This window comes from Petromyzon marinus, unplaced genomic scaffold, assembly GCF_048934315.1.
Source record: "Petromyzon marinus isolate PM22_M1 ecotype Great Lakes invasive population unplaced genomic scaffold, UKy_Petmar_22M1.pri1.0 PM_G_Scaffold_35, whole genome shotgun sequence".
NCBI lineage: Eukaryota > Metazoa > Chordata > Hyperoartia > Petromyzontiformes > Petromyzontidae > Petromyzon > Petromyzon marinus.
The window spans coordinates 2,381,774-2,395,954 of record NW_027422928.1 but is presented as its reverse complement, the minus strand read 5'-3'; the positions used below and the strand labels follow the sequence as shown (position 1 = coordinate 2,395,954).

General features: G+C 48.7%; 1 protein-coding gene across 3 annotated transcripts; it reads right to left on the bottom strand.

Annotated features, from left to right (window-relative positions):
- Positions 1–460: 460 nt before the first annotated feature.
- On the bottom strand, positions 461–11,420 carry LOC142915804 (E3 ubiquitin-protein ligase CCNB1IP1-like). 3 transcript variants are annotated; one of them, XM_076061478.1, is made up of 4 exons: positions 11,379–11,420; positions 3,772–4,133; positions 2,585–2,924; positions 461–2,016 (listed from the first exon to the last, which is right to left on the bottom strand). In XM_076061478.1, exons 2-4 carry the CDS (start codon positions 4,066–4,068, stop codon positions 1,802–1,804), a joined length of 852 nt encoding a protein of 283 aa, XP_075917593.1. In that variant the 5' UTR covers positions 4,069–4,133; positions 11,379–11,420; the 3' UTR covers positions 461–1,801. The 3 variants fall into 3 exon arrangements, with proteins under 3 accessions (XP_075917593.1, XP_075917592.1, XP_075917594.1); XM_076061477.1 differs by lacking the exon at positions 11,379–11,420 and adding an exon at positions 5,251–5,424; XM_076061479.1 differs by lacking the exon at positions 11,379–11,420 and adding an exon at positions 5,251–5,427 and having other exon boundaries at positions 1,869–2,016; positions 2,595–2,924.
- Between the last annotated feature and the right edge of the window lie 2,761 nt (positions 11,421–14,181).

Here is a 14,181-nt window from a genome sequence, read left to right as displayed (position 1 = left end):
TTAGTTGGGTCATGTAGCCCACATGCCTAAACAGCTTTTGTTCAGCCAGATAGAGGGGACTAAACGAGCACGGCACGAGCTAGAGAAGAGATGGAGTGATGTGGTACAAGAGGATGTGGAGCTGAGTGGACTGGTACCAGTGGTGTCTAGATCGGCCTAATTGGAGGAGGCTCGTGAATGCTGCTGCTGGGCAGTTGGGTGGCTGAAGCACAGCAAGTTGGCACAGTACGGGGCACAGGTGGTGCATCGGCCATTCATTTCAGTCAGTGGACCCCTGGCACCTGGGTCTGTCCCATAACCTCCTACCAGCGGGCCTTCGACACTTCACATGGCCTCAACATGCACATAGCCTGGCACAAGCGACGTGGTGAGGTCACCGCCACTTAGTGGCGAATGGCGGTTGTTGTGTCGACCTGTATGGGTGGTCTGTGTAATGTAAAGGAAGGGTTGTTGGCGGCCGCAAAGTCCTAAACTTTTTAATGAAAAACAAATGGAACAGGTTCCCTCCTGTGAACAGCACTTACTCCAACACAACAATGAGAAACAACGCGCACCACGGTAACTCCCGGGTCGGCCGCAGCGAGATTCTAAACGGCAAACCCCTCTGTGCCATCTAAACGGCCTGTCCCCCCTCCCCCGAACGCCGACACCTGGTAACCTACCCGCTGGAAAAAAATTCACGGTGCTCAAGCGGTAAATGTCGTGGGTTTACTCTCCAGCACGCAAATCGGCGGGGTCGAAAGCGGTCGCTCATCGGCCACGGTTTATAGCAGCAGCTGTCAGAGTCGGGATCGAACCCACGACCTCCTGTAGACCGGGCGAGGTAGTTAACATCTCATAGCCACTGTGGTGATGATGATGAGAGAGTGAGAGAGACGCAAGCTCCAAATATACGGCAGCAGCTGTCAGAATTGGGATCGCACCTACAACCTCCTGTAGGGCTGCACGGATTCCTCCAGTATAGACAAAAGTTTCTGACGGATGTGAAAGTGACATAACCCTGTGAGCCCCACCCGGCACGGCCAATGGGAGACGTTTGTCACTTGAACGGAGTGCGGTCGTTCAGTTACTGCCGCTGGTGGTAATCACAAAGCGGGATGTCAAACTCCACTGTCAACGTCGTGGGTTTGCCCTCTCAGAACACAATTGGTGTGCGCTAAAGTAGTAACGAATTGAAACTGTTAAACTCAACAAATGTTTTTTCATTTTACCAGGCGAGGACCCACCGACCCACGCAGCTATTTTCATAAGCGACCTGGCCATCACAAACGATAGCTCAATGACGCGGCGTTATCGTCGTCGTCGTGCGTGAGAATCTCCAGCGAGCGGCTCTCCGAACACAACTGACGGGGGCGACGAGCCACGCGCTCGCACGCGTGGACCCCGTGACGCTTGTGCACGACGTGGTTTTTTTTGTATTTCTTTGTCGCTGTAACGTTTATTACCCCAGTGCCCCCGACCAGAAGTCTGTGGGAAAAGAGCTTCACAGCTTGTCGGATTCCTACCTCCAGCGTAAATAAATATTTCCGATTCGGATTCCGTTTACGCGCTCAGAGGAGGCAATCGACTGGCGGTAACGACGAGAGGCTCCTGCCAAGCGCCGCAGGGAGTAGGCAGATGACCTGCGGGCAGCGTTAAGACCACAGGAATCTGATGAGCGGTGAGGCCAGTGGGCGAGGTCCTTTCTGCGTCGTTTTTTTTCCCCACGAGTTTTTTTTTTGGGGAACCCTGCGACCGCATTGGAGGGCGGGAGGCGGGCGCGAGGGAAGGAAGGACTCTCGCGTTGTTACCGGAGGGGAGGTCACTTCTTGGCTCCGGTCACCGCGGCTTTGGCGGGGAAGGGGAAGCGGAGGAAGCCGTCGGAGTGCGGCGACCTGCCCGGGGGGCTGCCGTCGAAAAACAACGGCCTCGGCGCAAACTCCGTCCCCTCAGGGCGGCAGCACGGAGGCGTCTTCATCATCCAGCTCCACGCGTTTCCCTCCGCGCCTTGCGATGTTCGCGGGGTCGACGTCTCTGCTACAGGGGGGGGGGGGGTGGGGGAAAAAATTACATTACGTACAAAACGTCACCGTATGAACCTATCCCCATTTTCCCTGCTTGGTCGGTTCCTAACAAAGTTCAAACATATCATTACCAGAGTTGTTTCTTTTCGTTTGCATTTTTGACTGCTTGTGTTGTGGTTATTGCAAACATGATTCCTTGTATAAAGGTGTCAGTTTTTGTTGTGCCAGCCAAAAGGGTAAAAACCTATTCCTATATCTTGTTACTGGCAAAGGAGGTCTCATAATGTAAAGGTTTACCCCGAGCCCTCAATACTCCCTGATGGTGCGCTGTTTTTGAGTTGTACGCCTTTTGGCGTCTTCTGGTCCAACACCAGTGGAGACTAGGCTCTAAGAAAAACCGTCTCGGGTGTGGACCAATCAAATTCAAGGACAGTGCATATTATTATCAGAGTTGTCTCTTTTGTTTGCATTTTGACTGCTTGTGTTGTGGTTATTGCAAACATGATGCCTTGAATAAAGGTGTCAGTTTTTGTGCCAGCTAAAAGGGTAAAAACCTATTACTAAAGTTCAAACGGCCCTACCGAATCTCACTATGAATGGCGAGGACGCCGCGCCGTTCAGAGCCTCCTCCTCCTCAGCGCGTCTCCCCTCGTCGATAGCGGAGAATCGCAGGCGGAGGCGATCGTAGGAGACCTGCAGTTTCTTCTGCTCCCGGTCCCTCTCCAGCAGTTTCTCGGCAGCCTCGTTGTACCTCTTCTTGAACTTGGCCAGCTCGCTCTTGGCAAGCGAGAACTGCCGCTTCAGAGTGGCGACCTCCGTGACCTTGTTCTGGATCTCCTGCTTGAAGCGGTCCTCAGACTGCACCCTGAGCCTCTTTGATTTCACGGCCAAGTGTTCCTGATACAGTCTCTCCTGGTGCACCTGCGAGATGGAAAATTTGATTAAACGTATTTTTTATCGGTTAAAGAGCCGTACGCGCAAGGGGACTTACGTGTAGAAGAATAACTCGGTTAGCGAAGCCTCTGGGAATGACGAAGCTCCCAAAAAAAATCGAAAGAATGAAAAACAAATATTCATAATTTTCAATTTAAAGCTTTCGTGACTGCAGGGATTCATCTTCTGGGTTCTTTCGGTAAAGTCACCACGTAGAATTGAGATAAAAAAATAAAACAGAATTTATTCTGTAATAAAAATTAAAATAATAATAACATAATAAATTCTGTTATTATTTTTATTATTTTATCTCCATTCTACGTGACTTTACCGAAAGAACCCAGCAGGAGAAAAATATTCATAAATCACGCAAATTAATTCAAGAGTGACATCTTAAACGCTGTACATGTTCTAAGTAGTCCCACCGATAATAGACGGACTAAATATTAACTGCGTCATTCCAATGGTGCTCGCTAAATAAAGAAATGCCTCCAAGTCTTTTTGTCTCCGAGTTAGTCACTACTTATGTTTGGAGTTTGCACGTTCTCCCAGTGGCCGTGTGGATTTTCTCCAGGTCCTCTGATTTTTCCCTCCCAATGTTTAGAAACGACATCTAACGCGTTTTAGAGTATTTGACTGCTGTAAATTTCCACGTGATGATAACAGCCGCTTGGGTTGGGCTATCATTCGTGATGGCCAGGTCGCTTCTGCAAAAAAAGAGGTTACGTAGCTCAGTGGGACTTTATCCGCTAAAATATAAAACATTTCAGTTTGTTACTTTTTAAAAATAAATTTTATTTTTATTTTTAAAAAGTCACCGATCCGTCGCCGATACCTGAAAGATCCAGAATGAAAGCGCCCGCGAACATATCTCCTGGATGACGTCCGGCCCTAGGCCCGCCAGCACCATGGACTTGTGCTCCTCGGGGGGGTTCAAGCAGACCCGCACCACGTCCAGGCTGCCGCGCGGCAAGGCGCCGCACGCCGGGCAGGCGGCCGCCCCCGTCTTGAACTCGCGTTCGCCGTCCTCGTCGCAAAACAGATGCGAGCAGGAGGTGACCCAGGCGAAGTCGCCGACAATGCGCCGGCACTTCCTCAAGTTGCACACCAGAATTTGTTCGTGCGCCGACATTTCCTCCCCGCCTGACCACTGGCCCCGGGGGGTCGCCAGTTCTCCTGTTCCCAGTCGCCGCCGTTCTGGTTGAGGGAAACGAATCGCGGGTGAAACACGTTTTCGCATGGAGCGCGCGAAATGCGTTCGCGTTTTTTTTTTTTTTGCGAGCTCCTGCCGTTTATTGACCGGCTCAGAGCTCCAGAGAGAGCACCGGGGTGCGGTCTCGTTCGTTAAGGGTGGCGAGAGATCTTGGTCAGCGTAATGACGGAAGCAAGTGAGGTAAAGTACGATGGCGAAGCAAACAGAAATCAGTTGGGAGAGCGACGGTTTTAGAGGATAAATTGCTGAGCAGGGGGAGTGTTCTGACCTGCGGTTTGGTGAGTGGGTGGATGAGTTTGTGGGTGAGTGAGCGAACTTGTAAGTGGCTGATGGGCTGGGTGTATGCACGTTGAACTTATTTCACACCGTACAGAGCGAACCTTGCTAATCGGAGGTACAGGTAGAGGACAAGAAACAAAACACAAAGACCAGTGCAAAAGAAATTAGTCTTCAATCTAGATGATTTTAAAATGCACAGTTTCAGTGGATTCCTAATAGCGGAAGGAAAATGGTTCCAGACGGACGCAGAAGCGCATCTGAAAGTGCGCAACGCTTGCCCAAAAACCTCTGCGAGGGTGAGTGTGTTGTGACCTGCAGGGTGGTGGGGTGAGTGGATGGGTTTCTGGGTGAGTGAACTTGTCAGTGGCTGACTGGTTCAGTGAGTGTCTTGTTGTGCCTGCAGTTTGGTGAGTGGGTGGGTGAGTTAGTGGGTGAGTGAGCCTGTGAGTGGCCGACTGGCTTTAGTGTGCTGTCGTGACCTGCAATGTGGTGAGTGGGTAAGTGGATGCGTGCGTGGGTGAGTGAGTGAACTAGTCAGTGGCTGGTTGGCTCAGTGAGTGTCTTGTTGTGCTTGCAGTTTGGTGAGTGGGTGCAAGTGAATTAGTGGGTGAGTGAGCCTGTCAGTGGCTGGCTGGCTTAGCGTGCTGTCGTAACCTTCAATGTGATGAGTGGGTGGTTGGATGAGTGAGTTAGTGGGTGAGGGAGCTTGTCAGTGGCTGACTAGCTGCGCGAATGTGCTGCTGTGACCTGCAGTGTGGTGGGTGAGTGAGTTAATGGGTGAGTGAGCTTGTCAGTGGCTGACTGGCTGTGTTGAGTCCTCACCACTTGAGATTGGGACGAATTGGGGAGGCCTTCGTTCCAGAAGTCGATTGACAATGGCAGAGGATAATGACTGCATGCCACACTCAATGTGCCGTCTGTATTCATCCGTATTGTTAATGTATGAATACGCCTGTTGCTCAGGAAAGCCCCACTGAGTCTCAACTCTTCTTCAGGAGGGGTCCTGCCAAGTTTGCACAAGAGGGGGCGATGTTGCTGTGATCCCTCCCACTGAGCCATTTCCAGGTAATCTTTTAGCTTTGGGATGTGGTTCTGGCAAGTACCAGTTCCACTGTGTTTGTGGGTTTAGCTATGGGAGGGAAACTCGGAGGAAACCAATGGAGATGACACACATGCCACTCTGTAGTACAGAGAATGATCACACAAACCATTGCCGGACAGCTGGGATCACTCCGTGTAGAGTGCTGTACAGTATCTAAATGTGTAGGGGCCATCCCTTTCGTGCGCACGCAAAAATCTGTCAAAACCTGACCCCGTACGCACGCGGACTTTTTACACACCCCCCCCCCCCCACCTGCCTACGTACGTTCGCCTGACGCATCACCCCCCCCCCCCACCCCCTAGAATCCTGTAGAACGGCCGATATGTAATCCACGCAGAAACGATCAATTATTAATATTAACGTGTTTAAGCAAACAGATAGTCCACCGCCGGCTGCATTATTATCGAGGCTTCAACCCCCCCCCCCCATTTCCTATGCGTACATTGTGAGTAGACCCCCCCATATGCAAGCGTACGCATTTTGGGTATCCCCCTCCATGACAACGAACTAAATGGATGGCCCCGTATCGGGAAAAATCGGAGGACCCTGAGACAAATCCACGCAATCAACATGGGAAGAGAGACGCAGACTCCAAATATACAGCAGCAGGAGCAAGCGTGGTCAGGGCCTGGGCGCGAACCGACGATCTCCTGTAGGCCAGGCGAGGATGTTAACATCTAGTCACCGTGATGATAACAGGCGAGGTAGTTAACATCTCCTAGTCACCGTGATGATAACAGGCGAGGTAGTTAACATCTCCTAGTCACCGTGATGACAACAGGCGAGGTAGATAACATCTCCTAGTCACCATGATGATAACAGGCGAGGTAGTTAACATCTCCTAGTCACCGTGATGACAACAGGCGAGGTAGTTAACATCTCCTAGTCACCGTGATGATAACAGGCGAGGTAGTTAACATCTCCTAGTCACCATCATAACAGGCGAGGTAGTTAACATCTCCTAGTCACCGTGATGATAACAGGCGAGGTAGTTAACATCTCCTAGTCACCGTGATGATAACAGGCGAGGTAGTTAACATCTCCTAGTCACCGTGATGATAACAGGCGAGGTAGTTAACATCTCCTAGTCACCGTGATGACAGGCGAGGTAGTTAACATCTCCTAGTCACCGTGATGATGACAGGCGAGGTAGTTAACATCTCCTAGTCACCGTGATGATAACAGGCGAGGTAGTTAACATCTCCTAGTCACCGTGGTGATAACAGGCGAGGTAGTTAACATCTCCTAGTCACCGTGATGATAACAGGCGAGGTAGTTAACATCTCCTAGTCACCGTGATGATGACAGGCGAGGTAGTTAACATCTCCTAGTCACCGTGATGATGACAGGCGAGGTAGTTAACATCTCCTAGTCACCGTGATGATGACAGGCGAGGTAGTTAACATCTCCTAGTCACCGTGATGATGACAGGCGAGGTAGTTAACATCTCCTAGTCACGGTGATGATGACAGGCGAGGTAATTAACATCTCCTAGTCACCGTGATGATGACAGGCGAGGTAGTTAACATCTCCTAGTCACCGTGATGATGACAGGCGAGGTAGTTAACATCTCCTAGTCACCGTGATGATAACAGGCGAGGTAGTTAACATCTCCTAGTCACCGTGATGACAACAGGCGAGGTAGATAACATCTCCTAGTCACCATGATGATAACAGGCCAGGTAGTTAACATCTCCTAGTCACCGTGATGACAACAGGCGAGGTAGTTAACATCTCCTAGTCACCGTGATGATAACAGGCGAGGTAGTTAACATCTCCTAGTCACCATCATAACAGGCGAGGTAGTTAACATCTCCTAGTCACCGTGATGATAACAGGCGAGGTAGTTAACATCTCCTAGTCACCGTGATGATAACAGGCGAGGTAGTTAACATCTCCTAGTCACCGTGATGATAACAGGCGAGGTAGTTAACATCTCCTAGTCACCGTGATGACAGGCGAGGTAGTTAACATCTCCTAGTCACCGTGATGATGACAGGCGAGGTAGTTAACATCTCCTAGTCACCGTGATGATAACAGGCGAGGTAGTTAACATCTCCTAGTCACCGTGGTGATAACAGGCGAGGTAGTTAACATCTCCTAGTCACCGTGATGATAACAGGCGAGGTAGTTAACATCTCCTAGTCACCGTGATGATGACAGGCGAGGTAGTTAACATCTCCTAGTCACCGTGATGACAGGCGAGGTAGTTAACATCTCCTAGTCACCGTGATGATGACAGGCGAGGTAGTTAACATCTCCTAGTCACCGTGATGATGACAGGCGAGGTAGTTAACATCTCCTAGTCACGGTGATGATGACAGGCGAGGTAGTTAACATCTCCTAGTCACCGTGATGATGACAGGCGAGGTAGTTAACATCTCCTAGTCACCGTGATGATGACAGGCGAGGTAGTTAACATCTCCTAGTCACCGTGATGATAACAGGCGAGGTAGTTAACATCTCCTAGTCACCGTGATGATAACAGGCGAGGTAGTTAACATCTCCTAGTCACCGTGATGACAACAGGCGAGGTAGTTAACATCTCCTAGTCACCATGATGACGACAGGCGAGGTAGTTAACATCTCCTAGTCACCGTGATGATAACAGGCGAGATAGTTAACATCTCCTAGTCACCTTGTAGATGACAGACGAGGTAGTTAACATCTCCTAGTCACCGTGATGACAACAGGCGAGGTAGTTAACACCTCCTAGTCACCGTGATAACAGGCGAGGTAGTTAACATCTCCTAGTCACCGTGATGATAATAGGCGAGGTATTTAACATCTCCTAGTCACCGTGATGACAACAGGCGAGGTAGTTAACATCTCCTAGTCACCGTGATAACAGGGGAGGTAGTTAACATCTCCTAGCACATTCCAAACACTGCACAGCAATCGAATCGCTGGGGATGGGAGGGGGTGGTGTAAAACGTCGTATTTCCAATCAAAGTAAAATGTTGTGGACCCCATGAGGCTGATGAAAGTTTCGCCCTCACGAAAGCGACGCTGGGTCGTGGCTCACGGCGCGATACCAAAATAAAAAGTAAAATAAATGAAATAAATCCATCACCTCACAACTTTTTGAGGGTTTCCCGCTCTTTTTTATTGTGTGTATTTAGTGCAGGGGTCGGGAACCTATGGCTCGCGAGCCAGATGTGGCTCTTTTGATGATTGCATATGGCTCGCAGATAAAACAAAATATTCTCACTTGTTTTAATCCATCCATCGATTTTTCACTGCGCATGTCCTGTTCAGGGCTGCAGGAGCAATTGTCCATTATTTTAATTGGATGATACTGGCCTATGTTTGCCGTTGCTGGGTAAAACAGGTAAACGCCCCCTTTTGAATCAGTCTGAGACTGCGTCTGCTCGGTCATTAGCTCAAAGCTAACCCTTCGACGAAGAAGATGGCGAAAAGAAAAAAAGACGACGAGTATCGTACATTTCAGGACGAATGGACCGAAGAATTCGCCTTTGTGGAGAGAGCGGGTTCTGCGGTGTGTCTAATTTGCAATGACAAAATTACATCGTTGAAACGGTCGAATGTAAAGCGGCACTTCGACACGCGCCACGCTACCTTTGCATCAAAATACCCTGCGGGAGACAGCAGAAAGAAAGCGTGCCAAGAGCTTCTGAGCAGGGTGCAAGCTAGCCAGCAGCAACTCCGCGTATGGACCCGGCAAGGTGACTATAATTCGGCTAGCTTTGCTGGTTCTTTAGCAATAGTGAGGAACGGAAAACCATTCACAGATGGCGAGTATGCTAAAACGTTCATGCTGGATGTAGCCAATGAACTTTTTGATGATCTTCCGAACAAAGACAAGATAATCAAATGGATACAAGACATGCCTCTGTCGGCAAGAACTGTTCATGATCGTACCATCGTGATGGCAAACAAAGTGGAGGAAACGCAAGTGAAGGACATAAATGCAGCGCCGTTCTTTTCTCTGGCTTTGGATGAGTCAACAGACGTGAGCCATTTGTCGCAGTTCAGCGTGATTGCAAGATATGCTGTTGGTGACACACTGCGCGAAGAAAGTCTTGCTGTTCTGCCATTAAAAGGGTCCACAAGAGGTGAGGATTTATTCAAGTCTTTCATGGAGTTTGCTCAAGAAAAAAGTCTACCTATGGATAAACTTCTCTCAGTGTGTACTGATGGTGCTCCGTGTATGGTGGGGAAAAACAAAGGATTTGTGGCGCTTCTCCGTGAACATGAAAATAGACCCATCCTAAGTTTCCATTGCATTATACGCCAGGAGGCACTTTGTGCTCAGATGTGTGACAGGCAGTTTGGCGAAGTGATGTCGCTGGTCATTCGTGTGATCAACTTTATTGTTGCCCGAGCCTTAAATGATCGCCAGTTTAAAACACTGCTGGATGAAGTTGTAAATAACTATCCTGGTCTGCTTTTGCACAGCAATGTGCGTTGGTTGTCAAGAGGGAAGGTGCTTAGCCGTTTTGCGGCTTGCCTGAACGAAATCCGGACTTTCCTTGAAATGAAAGGCTTCGGGCATCCTGAGCTAGCCGACACCGAGTGGCTCCTCAAGTTTTACTATCTCGTAGATCTGACTGAACATCTGAACCAGCTCAACGTGAAAATGCAAGGCATTGGAAATACAGTGTTATCCCTTCAACAAGCTGTATTTGCTTTTGAAAACAAGCTGGAGCTTTTCATCACGGATCTTGAAACAGGTCGTTTACTACATTTTGAAAAACTGAGCCAATTTAAAGATGCATGCACAGCAAGTGAGCCCATTCAAAACCTTGATCTCCACCAGCTAGCTGGCTGCACATCCAGTCTCCTACAGTCCTTCAAAGCACGCTTTGGAGAATTTCGTGAGCACACTCGTCTTTTTAAGTTCATCACCCATCCAAACGAGTGTTCACTGAACACAGCCGACCTGAATTACATCCCTGGTGTCTCCGTCAGAGATTTTGAAGCAGAAGTGGCTGACCTGAAGGCCTCAGACATGTGGGTGAATAAGTTCAAGTCACTGAATGAAGATTTGGAAAGAATCACACGACAGAAAGCGGAGTTGGCGAGCAAGCACATGTGGACAGAAATGAAAAAACTCCAACCCGAAGACCAGCTGATTCTCAAAACTTGGAACGCGCTTCCTGTCACATACCACACACTGCAGCGTGTGAGTATTGCTGTATTGACCATGTTTGGATCTACGTATGCATGTGAGCAGTCATTCTCACATCTTAAAAACATCAAGTCCAACCTACGATCACGTTTAACGGATGAAAGCCTCAACGCTTGCATGAAGCTTAACCTCACCAAGTACCAACCCGACTACAAAGACATCAGCAAATCCATGCAGCACCAGAAGTCGCATTAATGGTGAGTGTTATAACAACATTATTTAAAAGAATAAATTCAGAGGCTTATTATACTGACATTTAGTTGAATTCACTTTTAAAATATATTATATGGCTCTCACTGAAATAAATTTCCAAATTTTTTGCTTTCATGGCTCTCTTAGTCAAAAAGGTTCCCGACCCCTGATTTAGTGAGACCCTCAGACGTGGTGTCTCATCACTACTATGAGGCGACTTTTAACACCCCCCCCCAGCGTGTAATATTGTTTTTGTTATTTATAAACACTCGGATTCCCGCACTTTTTATTGCTTGTTTCGTGACCTTCAAGGGGTGAGAAAAAAATTAAGGAAAAAAAACGCCTCAGACTCCGAAGTCTTAAAAAAACAGACGTGTAAAATTGTATTTATAAATAAACTACTCGGCAACGTAAAATAACAGCCGCCCCACGTTCTCTACTTGATATAAACCCCGAAGTGTTTAATGTGATTTATAGGAAAATATAGTTTTGTATTGTTTTTACCTCACAGCAATCCACACACACCCTGCAGCTGCGCTCGTGACGTCACGGTGGGGGGGGGGTTGAGGCGTGCGTGACGTCACGGTGTGGGGGTGGTTGCAGGCGTTCGTGACGTCACGATGCAGGAGAGTGGTTGCGGGCGACCGTGTGACGTCACGGACCCCCACCCCCCCGTCCAAGGACGGGCAAAAAAATATTCAATAGAAAAAATTTTCAGCTCATGATTATTAATCGTGAGGGGGGGGGTTGCCCCATGTGGAGTGACGTCACCCGCTCATGAATATTCATGAGGGGAGGGGTGCGGTACGTGGAGTGCCGCGACCTTCTTGTGCGTTGGTGTAAATTTCCACGCGTGCGTGAATATTAATGAAGGGGGAGGGGCTCATGTGGAGTGACGTCACGCGGGGGGGTGGGCCTCATGTGGGGTGACGTCACGCGCGTGACGGACAGACACTTCTGGGTGATTATAGTAGGTAATTAATGTATTATATTAAGCTCCTAAAGTTGGTTACTGCTGATCAAACTATATATTTTACTAGGTAAAGCCAGAAGCTACCCCGTGGGTAGTTTCTGGCTTTACGTGGGTTGAAAAACTATGTAGAGAAAACCCGGAATTGTAAGAGGCACAACAGTGCAAATTGAACTCGCTGCTGCTGCAGTTCTCAGATGTTTTCAGTAAAGGGAAATTTGACATTGGATGTACTTCCCTGTTGCATTACCACGTTGATAACGGGGGACGCCACCCTTATTCGCCAAAATTCGTATCGTGCGAGTCCAGCTGAGAAGGAGCACGTGAAATGGGCGGTGGACGAGGTGTTAGTCGCGGAGACAGTTTCACCGTCATACAAGTCCTCGGGGTGCTCCTGTCGTGTTTGTGAAACAAACTGGACGGTAGCCCGAGGTTCTGCATCGATTTCGGAAAGTTTTACGAGGTATCAGTGGCTGATGCGTACCCGCTCCCGCGCATGGATGTGATTTGTTCTGTGGTTCTTTCGGTAAAGTCACGTAGAATGAGAATAAAACAATAAAACAAAACAATGAAATTCTCACAACGTTTCGGCGGGTGCTGGTTTTTGTTTTTTACGTAAGAATTAATGTCGGGATTTTGGCAACTGCCCTTGGATGAATTGTCAAAACCAAAAACTGCATTTCGTATGCCTCACGGGTTTTAACAGTTCAATTGTGTCCCGATGGGTTTACAGTATTCAGTGCTTGCCACGTTTCAGAGAGTCATGAAGCTGGTTCTTGCGGGATTATAACATTTTTGACATGCGTTTTTCTGGATTTTTAATTGTTGTTATTCTGTCTCTCACTGTTCAAATAAACCTACCATTAAAATTATAGACTGATTATTTCTTTGTCAGTGGGCAAACGTACAAAATCAGCTGGGGATCAAATACTTTTTCCCCTCACTGTATTCGTCTTCCCAAGAGATGCCTCGGTTTTCTTTCCTTTTGGAGGTGGCGGCCATGTGCTCAACAAAAAGCTCGGCCCATTGCGTTCAAAGTTCGTAGGCCAAATCAAAAAAGTTTAAGCGGAAAACCAACCTTGGGTGCAGATTCTACAAATGTATCGCCTCTGGACCAAGTCCTAAATCACCCTTGCTTTCCATCAGCTGCGTTGACATGAATCTCGATGGACTCTCACCTGGTCTTTATTAGGGGCAGGATGTTAATCAATATGGTGCCTGCTCTATGACAAGGCAAAGATCTGTTAATGGAAGTTACACACGTCATGACGCAATGTATACACGCACAGTAGAGTACAGTATATTCACGAGCTTCAGCTTGTGCATTTTGTATGGGCAGGATACGTCGCTGCAAGGGATGATAGCTGGAGGTCGCGACTAATACAGGAGTGGCAGCCCAAGGCGTGAACACCGCCCGACGTTGTGACCCGCCCCTAGTGGATATCTGTTAAGAAAAAAAAAAGCTTAATCGGGTTACTCGCGAAATCTAAATAAATATCTTTAAATGGAATCAGCTTTGCGGGGCAGGTGGTTCAGACGGATCGTTACGTTACACCGAAGGGCCGTGACGGGGGGGGGGGAGGTTCATCCAGCAATGGATTGAATATGGCCCGTTGACGGAAACACGCGCAGACGCGCACGCGCACCAAGGAATCCTCATCTCCGCTCGAGCGCCGACAGCCGACAGAGGTGACGGACGCGGCGGTTCGCGCAGTGCCGGGGCTCCCAGGGCGTCCTGGCTGCAACCGCGCGTTGACGATCTTCGTTCGGAACCGAATGGGCGCGCGTCAAGGAGCTGCTCCCCCCCCCCCCCGCCGCTCGCGACACGTAGAGCGAGGCCGTCGGACGCCGTGCCCGGGGGCGACGCGCGGCACCGACCGAAAGCCGCAGCGGAGAGAGCTGCAGTTACGACGCGCTTTTGGAGCGGTGGTGTTAAGTAACAACGCCGATTGTAAAACACAAGAAAAAACGGCGGAGCTGAACGAAGTTGAAATGGTCACGTTAGGAACAACAACAAAACACTGCGTTGGAAACCAGAACACAACGGACTGACGTTTTGGGTAATGGCCTTAATTCAGATCGGGCCCTTCCCCCTCAGCATTTTCACCGGAGACATTGATCGCCACGTGTTAGAACGTCACCGCAAGACCCAAGGAGTTGAGAAGTTAACATGAGAGTTCTAGATTTGAAGCTTTCGTGACTGCAATGATTCATACTCTTTGTTTTTTTTTGGTAAAGTCACGTAGGTAAAAAAATCAATGAAATAAAAATAAAAGAAATAAAAAGAATTTAGTTGTTTTCATATATTTTTATTTTATTGACAGTGTAAACTTCGCG

What these genes read in the sequence shown, in the direction of transcription:
- LOC142915804 (XM_076061477.1), bottom strand. Translation starts at nt 5,326, where the DNA reads ATGCAGTCATTATCCTCTGCCATTGTCAATCGACTTCTGGAACGAAGG. An exon ending in ATTCGTCCCAATCTCAAGTG is followed by an intron (nt 4,134 to 5,250) that starts GTGAGGACTCAA and finishes TCCCTCAACCAG; the next exon opens with AACGGCGGCGACTGGGAACA. An exon ending in TTTCATTCTGGATCTTTCAG is followed by an intron (nt 2,925 to 3,771) that starts GTATCGGCGACG and finishes TCCATCTCGCAG; the next exon opens with GTGCACCAGGAGAGACTGTA.